The 14,266-nt window shown below is 46.2% G+C and overlaps 1 protein-coding gene across 8 annotated transcripts in view; it reads left to right on the top strand.

Moving 5' to 3' along the window:
* grip1 (glutamate receptor interacting protein 1) overlaps nucleotides 1-14,266 on the top strand; it is a 451,333-nt gene that overhangs the window by 387,185 nt on the left and 49,882 nt on the right. For all 8 annotated transcript variants that reach the window (XM_045210598.1, XM_045210595.1, XM_045210592.1 and 5 more), the window contains 2 exons: nucleotides 1,159-1,304; nucleotides 8,979-9,059. In XM_045210598.1, coding sequence (XP_045066533.1) covers nucleotides 1,159-1,304; nucleotides 8,979-9,059 — 227 coding nt within the window. The remainder of the gene's footprint in view (nucleotides 1-1,158; nucleotides 1,305-8,978; nucleotides 9,060-14,266) is intronic.

The raw sequence follows: 14,266 nt of genomic DNA, 5'->3' as shown, positions 1-14,266 counted from the left end.
TTTATTTGTCAAAAGGCAGCCAAGCACCGATCATCATGTCACCAGAATAAGACCCTCGGGTATTTATTGGAAAGGAGCATCAAGCTCATCACCGTGCCCTTTCACCACATCATAACTTATTTAATCTGTAGCCTAATAAACTGCATGCTTTCCCGAGTCGTAGTGGGAGGACCACACAGCATGTCATCACGTGACTCCAAGTTTACTTTGATATTTACATTTTTGTCATTTAGCAGACACTCTTATCCAGAGCGACTTACAGTTAAGTGAGTGCATACATTTTCATACTGCCCCCCCCCCGTGGGAATCGAACCCACAACCCTGGCGTTGCAAGCGCCATGCTCTACCAACTGACCTACAGGGTTATTATTTCAATATTTGCGCATAAAGCCGTTTCACACCTAATTCATTTGACCAACACAGAAAGATCCCACCGTATCTAGCGTGTTTTGTTTTGTCGACATTTGGAAAGTTGACCAACAAATTTGCTGTTCCCATCAGGCCTGTTGTGGAAGAAAAAAAAATCTGACATATACTTTACTCACCTAAACAGGTTGGATGGAAACTTGGTTTGTGACATAAAAAAAATATATAACTAAAAAGGTAACCACAGTTTGTTTGCTGTAGCGATCAACTGCCAAAAACGTGTAGGCCAGAGAGAGACGCAACTATAAAAAAATGTAATCAGGAAATGAATCTGTCAATGTAAAATGCAAGTCATATCCCGACGAGATGACTGAAACCTAGCAGAGTACATGACTAGGGATAAAGCTCTTACATTGAATGGCTTGAATAGCCTCCCGCCGACATCCAGATGAAGTTAGCCAGCGTAATAGCCAAGGGATTTATGTACAATTATCAGAGGAAGTAGCCAATATGTCGTTAACAGCGGTGGTAGTTTAATCGAGGCGATATACAACACTGTCTGACCACGTGTGTGTGTGTGTGTGTGTGTGTGTGTGTGTGTGTGTTGGTTAGTGTAAATAGAATTGATGTGGCACCCTACCATGTCCAATGCTGGTAGAGTAAATTAGTCCTGATACTAGCTATTCATGTACAGATGACACTAATTATTCAGATTTAGATTCTAATTCATTTTTTGCCTCACAACCAAAGGGTGGTGCATTGATATGTCATGTGTGTGTGTGTACTTTGCAGGTGTGGGATCTTGCAGATAGGTGACCGTATCCTGGCTATAAACGGGATCCCTACAGAGGACAGCACCCTGGAAGAGACCAATCAGCTACTGAGAGACTCCAGCATCACCAGCAAGGTCTCGCTGGAGATAGAATTCGACGTGGCAGGTACTGGACTCTATTGTACTCTACTGGACTCTACTGTACTCTGCTGGACTCTACTGGACTCTACAGGACTCTACATGACTCTACTGGACTCTACTGGACTCTACTGGACTCTACTGGTCTCTACAGGACTCTACATGACTCTACTGGACTCTACTGGACTCTACTGTACTCTACTGGTCTCTACAGGACTCTACTGGACTCTACTGGACTCTACTGGTCTCTACAGGACTCTACAGGACTCTACTGTACTATACTGTACTCTACTGGTCTCTACAGGACTCTACTGTACTCTACTGGTCTCTACAGGACTCTACTGTACTCTACTGGACTCTACTGGTCTCTACTGGTCTCTACAGGACTCAACAGGACTCTACTGTACTCTACTGGTCTCTACAGGACTCTACATGACTATACTATACTCTACTGGTCTCTACAGGACTCTACAGGACTCTATTGTACTTTACAGGACTCTACTGGACTCTACTGGTCTCTACAGGACTCTACTGTACTCTACTGGACTCTACTGGTCTCTACTGGTCTCTACAGGACTCAACAGGACTCTACTGTACTCTACTGGTCTCTACAGGACTCTACATGACTATACTATACTCTACTGGTCTCTACAGGACTCTACAGGACTCTATTGTACTTTACAGGACTCTACTGGACTCTACTGGTCTCTACAGGACTCTACTGTACTCTACTGGTCTCTACATGACTCTACATGACTCTACTGTACTCTACAGGACTCTACAGGACTCTACTGTACTCTACATGACTCTACATGACTCTACTGTACTATACTGGTCTCTACAGGACTCTACATGACTCTACTGTACTCTACTGTACTCTACTGGTCTCTACAGGACTCTACTGTACTCTACTGGTCTCTACATGACTCTACTGTACTCTACTGGACTCTACTGGTCTCTACTGGTCTCTACAGGACTCAACAGGACTCTACTGTACTCTACTGGTCTCTACAGGACTCTACATGACTATACTATACTCTACTGGTCTCTACAGGACTCTACAGGACTCTATTGTACTTTACAGGACTCTACTGGACTCTACTGGTCTCTACAGGACTCTACTGTACTCTACTGGACTCTACTGGTCTCTACTGGTCTCTACAGGACTCAACAGGACTCTACTGTACTCTACTGGTCTCTACAGGACTCTACATGACTATACTATACTCTACTGGTCTCTACAGGACTCTACAGGACTCTATTGTACTTTACAGGACTCTACTGGACTCTACTGGTCTCTACAGGACTCTACTGTACTCTACTGGTCTCTACATGACTCTACATGACTCTACTGTACTCTACTGGTCTCTACAGGACTCTACAGGACTCTACTGTACTCTACATGACTCTACATGACTCTACTGTACTATACTGGTCTCTACAGGACTCTACATGACTCTACTGTACTCTACTGTACTCTACTGGTCTCTACAGGACTCTACTGTACTCTACTGGTCTCTACATGACTCTACTGTACTCTACTGGACTCTACTGGTCTCTACTGGTCTCTACAGGACTCAACAGGACTCTACTGTACTCTACTGGTCTCTACAGGACTCTACATGACTATACTATACTCTACTGGTCTCTACAGGACTCTACTGGACTCTACTGTACTCTACAGGACTCTACTGAACTATACTGGACTCTACTGTACTCTACTAGTCTCTACAGGACTCTACAGGACTCTCCTGTACTCTACTGGACTCTACTGTACTCTACAGGACTCTATTGTACTTTACAGGACTCTACTGGACTCTACTGGTCTCTACAGGACTCGACATGACTCTACTGTACTCTACTGGTCTCTACAGGACTCTACTGTACTATACTGTACTCTACTGGTCTCTACTGTACTCTACAGGACTCTACAGGACTCTACTGTACTCTACTGGTCTCTACTGGTCTCTACAGGACTCTACATGATTCTACTGTACTCTACTGTACTCTACTGTACTCTACTGGTCTCTACTGGACTCTACTGGTCTCTACTGGTCTCTACAGGATTCTACTGTACTCTACTGTACTATACTGTACTCTACTATACTCTACTGGTCTCTACATGACTCTACAGGACTCTACTGGACTCTACTGGTCTCTGCTGGTCTCTGCTGGTCTCTACTGTACTCTACTGGTCTCTACAGTACTCTACTGTACTCTACTGGACTCTACAGGACTCTACTGTACTCTACTGGTCTCTACTGGACTCTACTGTACTCTACTGGACTCTACTGGTCTCTACAGGACTCAACAGGACTCTACTGTACTCTACTGGTCTCCTCAGGACTCTACATGACTATACTATACTCTACTGGTCTCTACAGGACTCTACAGGACTCTATTGTACTTTACAGGACTCTACTGGACTCTACTAGTCTCTACAGGACTCTACAGGACTCCCCTGTACTCTAATGGACTCTACTGTACTCTACAGGACTCTATTGTACTTTACAGGACTCTACTGGACTCTACTGGTCTCTACAGGACTCGACATGACTCTACTGTACTCTACTGGTCTCTACAGGACTCTACAGGACTCTACTGTACTATACTGTACTCTACTGGTCTCTACTGTACTCTACGGGACTCTACAGGACTCTACTGTACTCTACTGGTCTCTACTGGTCTCTACAGGACTCTACATGATTCTACTGTACTCTACTGTACTCTACTGTACTCTACTGGTCTCTACTGGACTCTACTGGTCTCTACTGGTCTCTACAGGATTCTACTGTACTCTACTGTACTATACTGTACTCTACTATACTCTACTGGTCTCTACAGGACTCTACAGGACTCTACTGGACTCTACTGGTCTCTACATGACTCTACTGTACTCTACTGTACTCTACTGTACTCTACTGGTCTCTACATGACTACTGTACTCTACTGTACTCTACTGGTCTGTACTGGTCTCTACTGGTCTCTACTGTACTCTACTGTACTCTACTGGTCTCTACAGGACTCTACAGGACTGTACTGTACTCTACTGGTCTCTACAGGACTCTACAGGACTCTACTGTACTCTACTGGTCTCTACTGGTCTCTACTGGACTCTACTGTACTCTACTGGTCTCTACAGGACTCTACTGTACTCTACTTGACTCTACTGGTCTCTACAGGACTCAACAGGACTCTACTGTACTCTACTTGTCTCTACAGGACTCTACATGACTATACTATACTCTACTGGTCTCTACAGGACTCTACAGGACTCTATTGTACTTTACAGGACTCTACTGGACTCTACTGTTCTCTACATGACTCTACATGACTCTACTGTACTCTACTGGTCTCTACATGACTCTACATGACTCTACTGTACTCTACTGTACTCTACTGGTCTCTACAGGACTCTACATGACTCTACATGACTCTACTGGTCTCTACATGACTCTACATGACTCTACTGTACTCTACTGTACTCTACTGGTCTCTACAGGACTCTACAGGACTCTACTGTACTCTACTGGTCTCTACATGACTCTACATGACTCTACTGTACTATACTGTACTCTACTGGTCTCTACAGGACTCTACTGTACTATACTGGTCTCTACAGGACTCTACTGGTCTCTACTGGTCTCTACAGGACTCAACAGGACTCTACTGTACTCTACTGGTCTCTACAGGACTCTCCATGACTATACTATACTCTACTGGTCCCTACAGGACTCTACTGGACTCTACTGTACTCTACAGGACTCTACTGAACTGTACTGGACTCTACTGTACTCTACTAGTCTCTACAGGACTCTACAGGACTCTCCTGTACTCTACTGGACTCTACTGTACTCTACAGGACTCTACAGGACTCTATTGTACTTTACAGGACTCTACTGGTCTCTACAGGACTCTACAGGACTCTACAGGACTCTACTGTACTCTACTGGTCTCTACTGTACTCTACAGGACTCTACAGGACTCTACTGTACTCTACTGGTCTCTACTGGTCTCTACAGGACTCTACATGACTCTACATGACTCTACTGTACTCTACTGTACTCTACTGGTCTCTACAGGACTCTACAGGACTCTACTGTACTATACTGTACTCTACTGGTCTCTACTGTACTCTACGGGACTCTACAGGACTCTACTGTACTCTACTGGTCTCTACTGGTCTCTACTGGTCTCTACAGGACTCTACATGATTCTACTGTACAGTACTCTACTGTACTTTACTGGTCTCTACTGGTCTCTACAGGACTCTACATGATTATACTGTACTCTACTGTACTCTACTGTACTCTACAGGACTCTACTGTACTCTACAGGACTCTACTGTACTCTACTGTACTATACTGTACTCTACTATACTCTACTGGTCTCTACAGGACTCTACAGGACTCTACTGGTCTCTACTGGACTCTACTGTACTCTACAGGACTCTACATTACTCTACTGGTCTCTAGTGTACTCTACTGGTCTCTACTGGTCTCTACTGGACTCTACAGGACTCTACAGGACTCTACAGGACTCTACTGGACTCTACTGGACTCTACTGGACTCTACAGGACTGGACCGTACTGGACTAGACTGGATGTTTAGTGAAAGTGGCTTATTGAACCTTGTTACCTTTATAAGTAACCTTGAATGAGACTTGAAGACTTGTGTTATCATGAAGAGCAAAGCTCAGAGGGTTCATTTGGCTTATCTGGTTTTGAAACCCAGTCACATATGCACACTCTCCCTATCCATATTGAAGCACACTATTGGGGTATTCCAACAAGGTGTTTGATCATCAGTTTTGGATCTCAAACAAGCAATGATGACTTCACAGCATCTTCCATGCTGGGTTTATCTGTGATGTGGTTATGGTTCACGCTGAACCAAAATACCCTACTCCTCAAGACAGACCATAATGAGTTTGACATTGGGCCGTTGCTACGGGGACAGGCTTTACAGTTTATGTCGGAAGTTTACATACACCATAGCCAAATACATTTAAACAAGAGTTTTTCACAATTCCTGACATTTAATCCTAGTAAAAATTCCCTGTTTTAGGTCAGTTAGGATCACCACTTTATTTTAAGAATGTGAAATGTCAGAATAATAGAAGAGATAATTTTTTATTTCAACTTTTTTTTATTTAATCACATTCCCAGTGGGTCAGATGTTTACATACACTCAATTAGTATTTGGTAGCATTGCCTTTAAATTGTTTAACTTGGGTTAAACGTTTCGGGTAGCCTTCCACAAGCTTCCCACAATAAGTTTGGCCCATTCCTCCTGACAGAGCTGGTGTAACTGAGTCAGGTTTGTAGGACTTCTTGCTCGCACACACTTTTTCAGTTCTTCCCACACATTTTCTATAGGATTGAGGTCAGGGCTTTGTGATGGCCACTCCAATACCTTGACTTTGTTGTCCTTAAGCCATTTTGCCACAACTTTGGAAGTATGCTTGGGGTCATTGTCCATTTGGAAGACCCATTTGAGTCCAAGCTTTAACTTCCTGACTGATGTCTTGAGATGTTGCACCAGTCCCTCCTGCAGCAAAGAACCCCCACAGCATGATGCTGCCACCCCCGTGCGTCTCGGTTGGGATGGTGTGCTTCGGCTTGCAAGCCTTCCCCTTTTTCCTCCAAACATAACGTTTGAAGGTAGGCCTTGAAATACATCCACAGGTACACCTCCAATTGACTCAAATGATGTCAATTAGCCTATCAGAAGCTTCTAAAGCCATGACATCGTTTTCTGGAATTTTCCAAGCAGTTTAAAGGCACAGTCAACTTAGTGTATGTAAACTTCTGACCCACTGGAATTGTGATACAGTGAATTATAAGTTAAATAATCTGTCTGTAATCAATTGTTGGAAAAGTTACTTGTGTCATGCACAAAGTAGATGTCCTAACCGACTTGCCAAAACTATAGTTTGTTAACAAGAAATTTGTGGAGTGGTTGAAAAACGAGTTTTAATGACTCCAACCTCAGTGGATGTAAACTTCCTACTTCAACTGTAGGTTGTTTATTCTGGTTTTCAGCGCCTTTGATTTCTGGTACAAAATGTCCCCCATTAGAAACCATTACAATCAAGAGCAGGCTGCAGAACATGATTAGGAACATTCCTTTAAGCACTAATGGTTTGTTTCCAGTCGATCCAGGCTGGTAGCTATAAGAGACTAGAGCAATAGGCCTAGTAGTCAGGCTGGTAGCTATAAGAGACTAGAGCAATAGGCCTAGTAGTCAGGCTGGTAGCTATAAGAGACTAGAGCAATAGGCCTAGTAGTCAGGCTGGTAGCTATAAGAGACTAGAGCAATAGACCTAGTAGTCAGGCTGGTAGCTATAAGAGACTAGAGCAATAGGCCTAGTAGTCAGGCTGGTAGCTTTAAGAGACTAGAGCAATAGGCCTAGTAGTCAGGCTGGTAGCTATAAGAGGCTAGAGCAATAGGCCTAGTAGTCAGGCTGGTAGCTATAAGAGACTAGAGCAATAGGTCTAGTAGTCAGGCTGGTAGCTATAAGAGGCTAGAGCAATAGGCCTAGTAGTCAGGCTGGTAGCTATAAGAGGCTAGAGCAATAGGCCTAGTAGTCAGGCTGGTAGCTATAAGAGGCTAGAGCAATAGGCCTAGTAGTCAGGCTGATAGCTATAAGAGACTAGAGCAATAGGTCTAGTAGTCAGGCTGGTAGCTATAAGAGACTAGAGCAATAGGTCTAGTAGTCATCAGCAGCCAAAGATGTTTTGAGCCTCTGAAATGGCTAGTCATTTAATTTCAAGTTGTCAATATTCCAACATTTCTGGATGCAGGTAGGGATGCAGGGAGGGAGGGATGCAGGGAGGGAGGGAGGGAGGGATGCAGGGAGGGAGGGAGGGAGGGAGGGATGCAGGGAGGGAGGGATGCAGGGAGGGAGGGAGGGAGGGATGCAGGGAGGGATGCAGGGAGGGAGGGAGGGAGGGAGGGAGGGATGCAGGGAGGAATGCAGGGAGGGAGGGAGGGAGGGATGCAGGGAGGGATGCAGGGAGGGAGGGATGCAGGGAGGGATGCAGGGAGGGAGGGAGGGAGGGAGGGAGGGAGGGATGCAGGGAGGGATGCAGGGAGGGAGGGATGCAGGGAGGGAGGGAGGGAGGGATGGAGGGAGGGAGGGAGGGAGGGAGGGATGCAGGGAGGGAGGGAGGGAGGGTAGGAGGGAGGGAGGGTAGGAGGGAGGGAGGGAGGGAGGGCGTTTATGTCCTTATTCTCCCAGGGAGAGATGAGTTCATGAATTATATAGAGATGAATGTAACAGAATCAGCCTTAATGTGTAATAGCTACATTATCTCTTTCTGCAGCTCCAGATTCACTTTGTCTGTGTTACTGAGGTCACTGTGTGTCCTGGACTCTGTTAGTGAGTCTGTGTTACTGAGGTCTGGTAGCTGGTGGAGAACAGAACACAGTAAAAGTACATTTTGTTCTCTTGTATTTATAGTGAGTTCCTCTGTCTTTCTAGGGCATGAGGTCTCATGGATTTTGTCTGAGAACTCACTTCGTTTCTTATGCATTTGGTCTCTCTGTTTCTGTGCATCCGGTGAAATGTGTGTGTGTGTATGCATGTCTTCTTACATCTCTCTCTCTCTCTCTCTCTCTCTCTCTCTCTCTCTCTCTCTCTCTCTCTCTCTCTCTCTCTCTCTCCCTCTCTCCCTCTCTCCCTCTCTCCCTCCTACAGAGTCAGTCATCCCTAGCAGTGGCACCTTCCATGTAAAGCTACCAAAGAAGCCTGGGGTAGAGCTGGGGATCACCATCAGCTGTGAGTCTCTCTAGTCTACCTTTTCACATTATTTCCCAATCACTACTGTACTATATGCACACACACAAACACACATTCACACACACACACATCTATCAGACAGTGATTCACTTAAATCCACCTCGCCTGGTGGTGGATAACTAACACTGTAAAGATCAGAGATATCTGAATTTGTCGGCTCGGAAGCTTGGAAGCTATGAAGCACTCAAATCTGAGACTTAGATATTAGGATTTAGCACCTGATCCAGACCTACTTCAGTAGAGTGGGGAGTCAATGGTTCATAGAGAATGTAGGATTAAGATATTTCTGGATCCTATTCAAAGATGTGGAAAGTAGGTGAACCAGAGCGAGGGGGAGAGAGAGGAGAGGAGGAGCGATAAACAGACTGAGAGAGAGGAGAGGAGAGATAAACAGACTGAGAGAGAGGAGAGGAGGAGAGATAAACAGACTGAGAGAGGAGAGGAGGAGAGATAAACAGACTGAGAGAGAGGAGAGGAGAGATAAACAGACTGAGAGAGAGGAGAGGAGGAGAGATAAACAGACTGAGAGAGAGGAGAGGAGGAGAGATAAACAGACTGAGAGAGAAGGAGAGGAGGAGAGATAAACAGACTGAGAGAGAGGAGAGGAGGAGAGATAAACAGACAGAGAGAGGAGAGGAGGAGAGATAAACAGACTGAGAGAGAGGAGAGGAGGAGAGATAAACAGACTGAGAGAGAGGAGAGGAGGAGAGATAAACAGACTGAGAGAGAGGAGAGGAGGAGATATAAACAGACTGAGAGAGAGGAGAGGAGGAGAGATAAACAGACTGAGAGAGAGGAGAGGAGGAGAGATAAACAGACTGAGAGAGGAGAGGAGGAGCGATAAACAGAGAGAGAAGGAGAGGAGGAGAGATAAACAGACTGAGAGAGAGGAGAGGAGGAGATATAAACAGACTGAGAGAGAGGAGAGGAGGAGAGATAAACAGACTGAGAGAGAGGAGAGGAGGAGAGATAAACAGACTGAGAGAGGAGAGGAGGAGCGATAAACAGAGAGAGAGAGGGAGAGGAGGAGAGATAAACAGACTGAGAGAGAGGAGAGGAGGAGATATAAACAGACTGAGAGAGAGGAGAGGAGGAGAGATAAACAGACTGAGAGAGAGGAGAGGAGGAGAGATAAACAGACTGAGAGGGAGGAGAGGAGGAGAGATAAACAGACTGAGAGAGAGGAGAGGAGGAGAGAGAGGAGAGGAGGAGAGATAAACAGACTGAGAGAGAAGGAGAGGAGGAGAGATAAACAGACTGAGAGAGAGGAGAGGAGGAGATATAAACAGACTGAGAGAGAAGGAGAGGAGGAGAGATAAACAGACTGAGAGAGAGGAGAGGAGGAGAGATAAACAGACTGAGAGAGAGAGGAGAGGAGGAGAGATAAACAGACTGAGAGAGAGGAGAGGAGGAGAGATAAACAGACTGAGAGAGAAGGAGAGGAGGAGAGATAAACAGACTGAGAGAGAGGAGAGGAGGAGAAATAAACAGACTGAGAGAGAGGAGAGGAGGAGAGATAAACAGACTGAGAGAGAGGAGAGGAGGAGAGATAAACAGACTGAGAGAGAGGAGAGGAGGAGAGATAAACAGACAGAGAGAGGAGAGGAGGAGATATAAACAGACTGAGAGAGAGGAGAGGAGGAGAGATAAACAGACTGAGAGAGAGGAGAGGAGGAGAGATAAACAGACTGAGAGAGGAGAGGAGGAGCGATAAACAGAGAGAGAAGGAGAGGAGGAGAGATAAACAGACTGAGAGAGAGGAGAGGAGGAGATATAAACAGACTGAGAGAGAGGAGAGGAGGAGAGATAAACAGACTGAGAGAGAGGAGAGGAGGAGAGATAAACAGACTGAGAGGGAGGAGAGGAGGAGAGATAAACAGACAGAGAGAGGAGAGGAGGAGAGAGAGGAGAGGAGGAGAGATAAACAGACTGAGAGAGAAGGAGAGGAGGAGAGATAAACAGACTGAGAGAGAAGGAGAGGAGGAGAGATAAACAGACTGAGAGGGAGGAGAGGAGGAGAGATAAACAGACTGAGAGAGAGGAGAGGAGGAGAGATAAACAGACTGAGAGAGAGGAGAGGAGGAGAGATAAACAGACTGAGAGAGAGGAGAGGAGGAGAGATAAACAGACTGAGCGAGAGGAGAGGAGGAGAGATAAACAGACTGAGAGAGAGGAGAGGAGGAGAGATAAACAGACTGAGAGAGGAGAGGAGGAGAGATAAACAGACTGAGAGAGAGGAGAGGAGGAGAGATAAACAGAGAGAGAAGGAGAGGAGGAGAGATAAACAGACAGAGAGAGGAGAGGAGGAGAGATAAACAGACTGAGAGAGGAGAGGAGGAGCGATAAACAGAGAGAGAAGGAGAGGAGGAGAGATAAACAGACTGAGAGAGAGGAGAGGAGGAGATATAAACAGACTGAGAGAGAGGAGAGGAGGAGAGATAAACAGACTGAGAGAGAGGAGAGGAGGAGAGATAAACAGACTGAGAGGGAGGAGAGGAGGAGAGATAAACAGACTGAGAGAGAGGAGAGGAGGAGAGAGAGGAGAGGAGGAGAGATAAACAGACTGAGAGAGAGGAGAGGAGGAGAGATAAACAGACTGAGAGAGAGGAGAGGAGGAGAGATAAACAGACTGAGAGAGAGGAGAGGAGGAGAGATAAACAGACTGAGAGAGAGGAGAGGAGGAGAGATAAACAGACAGAGAGAGGAGAGGAGGAGAGATAAACAGACTGAGAGAGAGGAGAGGAGGAGAGATAAACAGACTGAGAGAGAGAGGAGAGGAGGAGATATAAACAGACTGAGAGAGAGAAGGAGAGGAGGAGCGATAAACAGACTGAGAGAGAGGAGAGGAGGAGAGATAAACAGACTGAGAGAGAGGAGAGGAGGAGATATAAACAGACTGAGAGAGAGGAGAGGAGGAGAGATAAACAGACTGAGAGAGAGGAGAGGAGGAGAGATAAACAGACTGAGAGAGAGGAGAGGAGGAGAGATAAACAGACTGAGAGAGAGGAGAGGAGGAGAGATAAACAGACTGAGAGAGAGGAGAGGAGGAGAGATAAACAGACTGAGAGAGAGGAGAGGAGGAGAGATAAACAGACTGAGAGAGAGGAGAGGAGGAGAGATAAACAGACTGAGAGAGAGGAGAGATAAACAGACTGAGAGAGAGGAGAGGAGGAGAGATAAACAGACTGAGAGAGAGGAGAGGAGGAGAGATAAACAGACTGAGAGAGAGGAGAGGAGGAGAGATAAACAGACTGGGAGAGAGGAGAGGAGGAGAGATAAACAGACTGAGAGAGAGGAGAGATAAACAGACTGAGAGAGAGGAGAGGAGGAGAGATAAACAGACTGAGAGAGAGGAGAGGAGGAGAGATAAACAGACTGAGAGAGAGGAGAGGAGGAGAGATAAACAGACTGAGAGAGAGGAGAGGAGGAGAGCTAAACAGACAGAGAGAGAGGAGAGGAGGAGAGATAAACAGACTGAGAGAGAGGAGAGGAGGAGAGATAAACAGACTGAGAGAGAGGAGAGGTGGAGAGATAAACAGACTGAGAGAGAGGAGAGGAGGAGATATAAACAGACTGAGAGAGAGGAGAGAGAGGAGAGGAGAGGAGAGGAGAGGAGAGGAGAGGAGAGGAGGAGAGGAGAGATAAACAGACTGAGAGAGAGAAGGAGAGGAGAGATAAACAGACTGAGAGAGAGGAGAGGAGGAGAGATAAACAGACTGAGAGAGAGGAGAGGAGGAGAGATAAACAGACTGAGAGAGAGAGGAGAGGAGGGGAGATAAACAGACTGAGAGAGAGGAGAGGAGGAGAGATAAACAGACTGAGAGAGGAGAGGAGGAGAGATAAACAGACTGAGAGAGAGAAGGAGAGTAGGAGAGATAAACAGACTGAGAGAGAGAAGGAGAGGAGGAGAGATAAACAGACTGAGAGAGAGGAGAGGAGGAGAGATAAACAGACTGAGAGAGAGGAGAGGAGGAGAGATAAACAGACTGAGAGAGAGGAGAGGAGGAGAGATAAACAGACAGAGAGAGAGGAGAGGAGGAGAGATAAACAGACTGAGAGAGAGGAGAGGAGGAGAGATAAACAGACTGAGAGAGAGGAGAGGAGGAGAGATAAACAGACTGAGAGAGAGGAGAGGAGGAGATATAAACAGACTGAGAGAGAGGAGAGAGAGGAGAGGAGAGGAGAGGAGAGGGAGAGGAGAGGAGAGGAGAGGAGAGGAGAGGAGGAGAGGAGAGATAAACAGACTGAGAGAGAGAAGGAGAGGAGAGATAAACAGACTGAGAGAGAGGAGAGGAGGAGAGATAAACAGACTGAGAGAGAGGAGAGGAGGAGAGATAAACAGACTGAGAGAGAGAGGAGAGGAGGGGAGATAAACAGACTGAGAGAGAGGAGAGGAGGAGAGATAAACAGACTGAGAGAGGAGAGGAGGAGAGATAAACAGACTGAGAGAGAGAAGGAGAGTAGGAGAGATAAACAGACTGAGAGAGAGAAGGAGAGGAGGAGAGATAAACAGACTGAGAGAGAGAAGGAGAGGAGGAGAGATAAACAGACTGAGAGAGAGGAGAGGAGGAGAGAGTAAACAGACTGAGAGAGAGGAGAGGAGGAGAGATAAACAGACTGAGAGAGAGGAGAGGAGGAGATATAAACAGACTGAGAGAGAGGAGAGAAGAGGAGAGGAGAGGAGAGAGGAGAGGAGAGGAGAGGAGAGGAGAGGAGAGGAGAGGAGGAGAGGAGAGATAAACAGACTGAGAGAGAGAAGGAGAGGAGAGATAAACAGACTGAGAGAGAGGAGAGGAGGAGAGATAAACAGACTGAGAGAGAGGAGAGGAGGAGAGATAAACAGACTGAGAGAGAGAGGAGAGGAGGGGAGATAAACAGACTGAGAGAGAGGAGAGGAGGAGAGATAAACAGACTGAGAGAGGAGAGGAGGAGAGATAAACAGACTGAGAGAGAGAAGGAGAGTAGGAGAGATAAACAGACTGAGAGAGAGAAGGAGAGGAGGAGAGATAAACAGACTGAGAGAGAGGAGAGGAGGAGAGATAAACAGACTGAGAGAGAGGAGAGGAGGAGAGATAAACAGACTGAGAGAGAGGAGAGGAGGAGAGATAAACAGACAGAGAGAGAGGAGAGGAGGAGAGATAAACAGACTGAGAGAGAGGAGAGGAGGAGAGATAAACAGACTGAGA

This window comes from Coregonus clupeaformis, chromosome 4 (assembly GCF_020615455.1).
Source record: "Coregonus clupeaformis isolate EN_2021a chromosome 4, ASM2061545v1, whole genome shotgun sequence".
In the NCBI taxonomy this organism is placed as follows: domain Eukaryota; kingdom Metazoa; phylum Chordata; class Actinopteri; order Salmoniformes; family Salmonidae; genus Coregonus; species Coregonus clupeaformis.
This window is presented reverse-complemented; position numbering and strand designations above follow the sequence as displayed.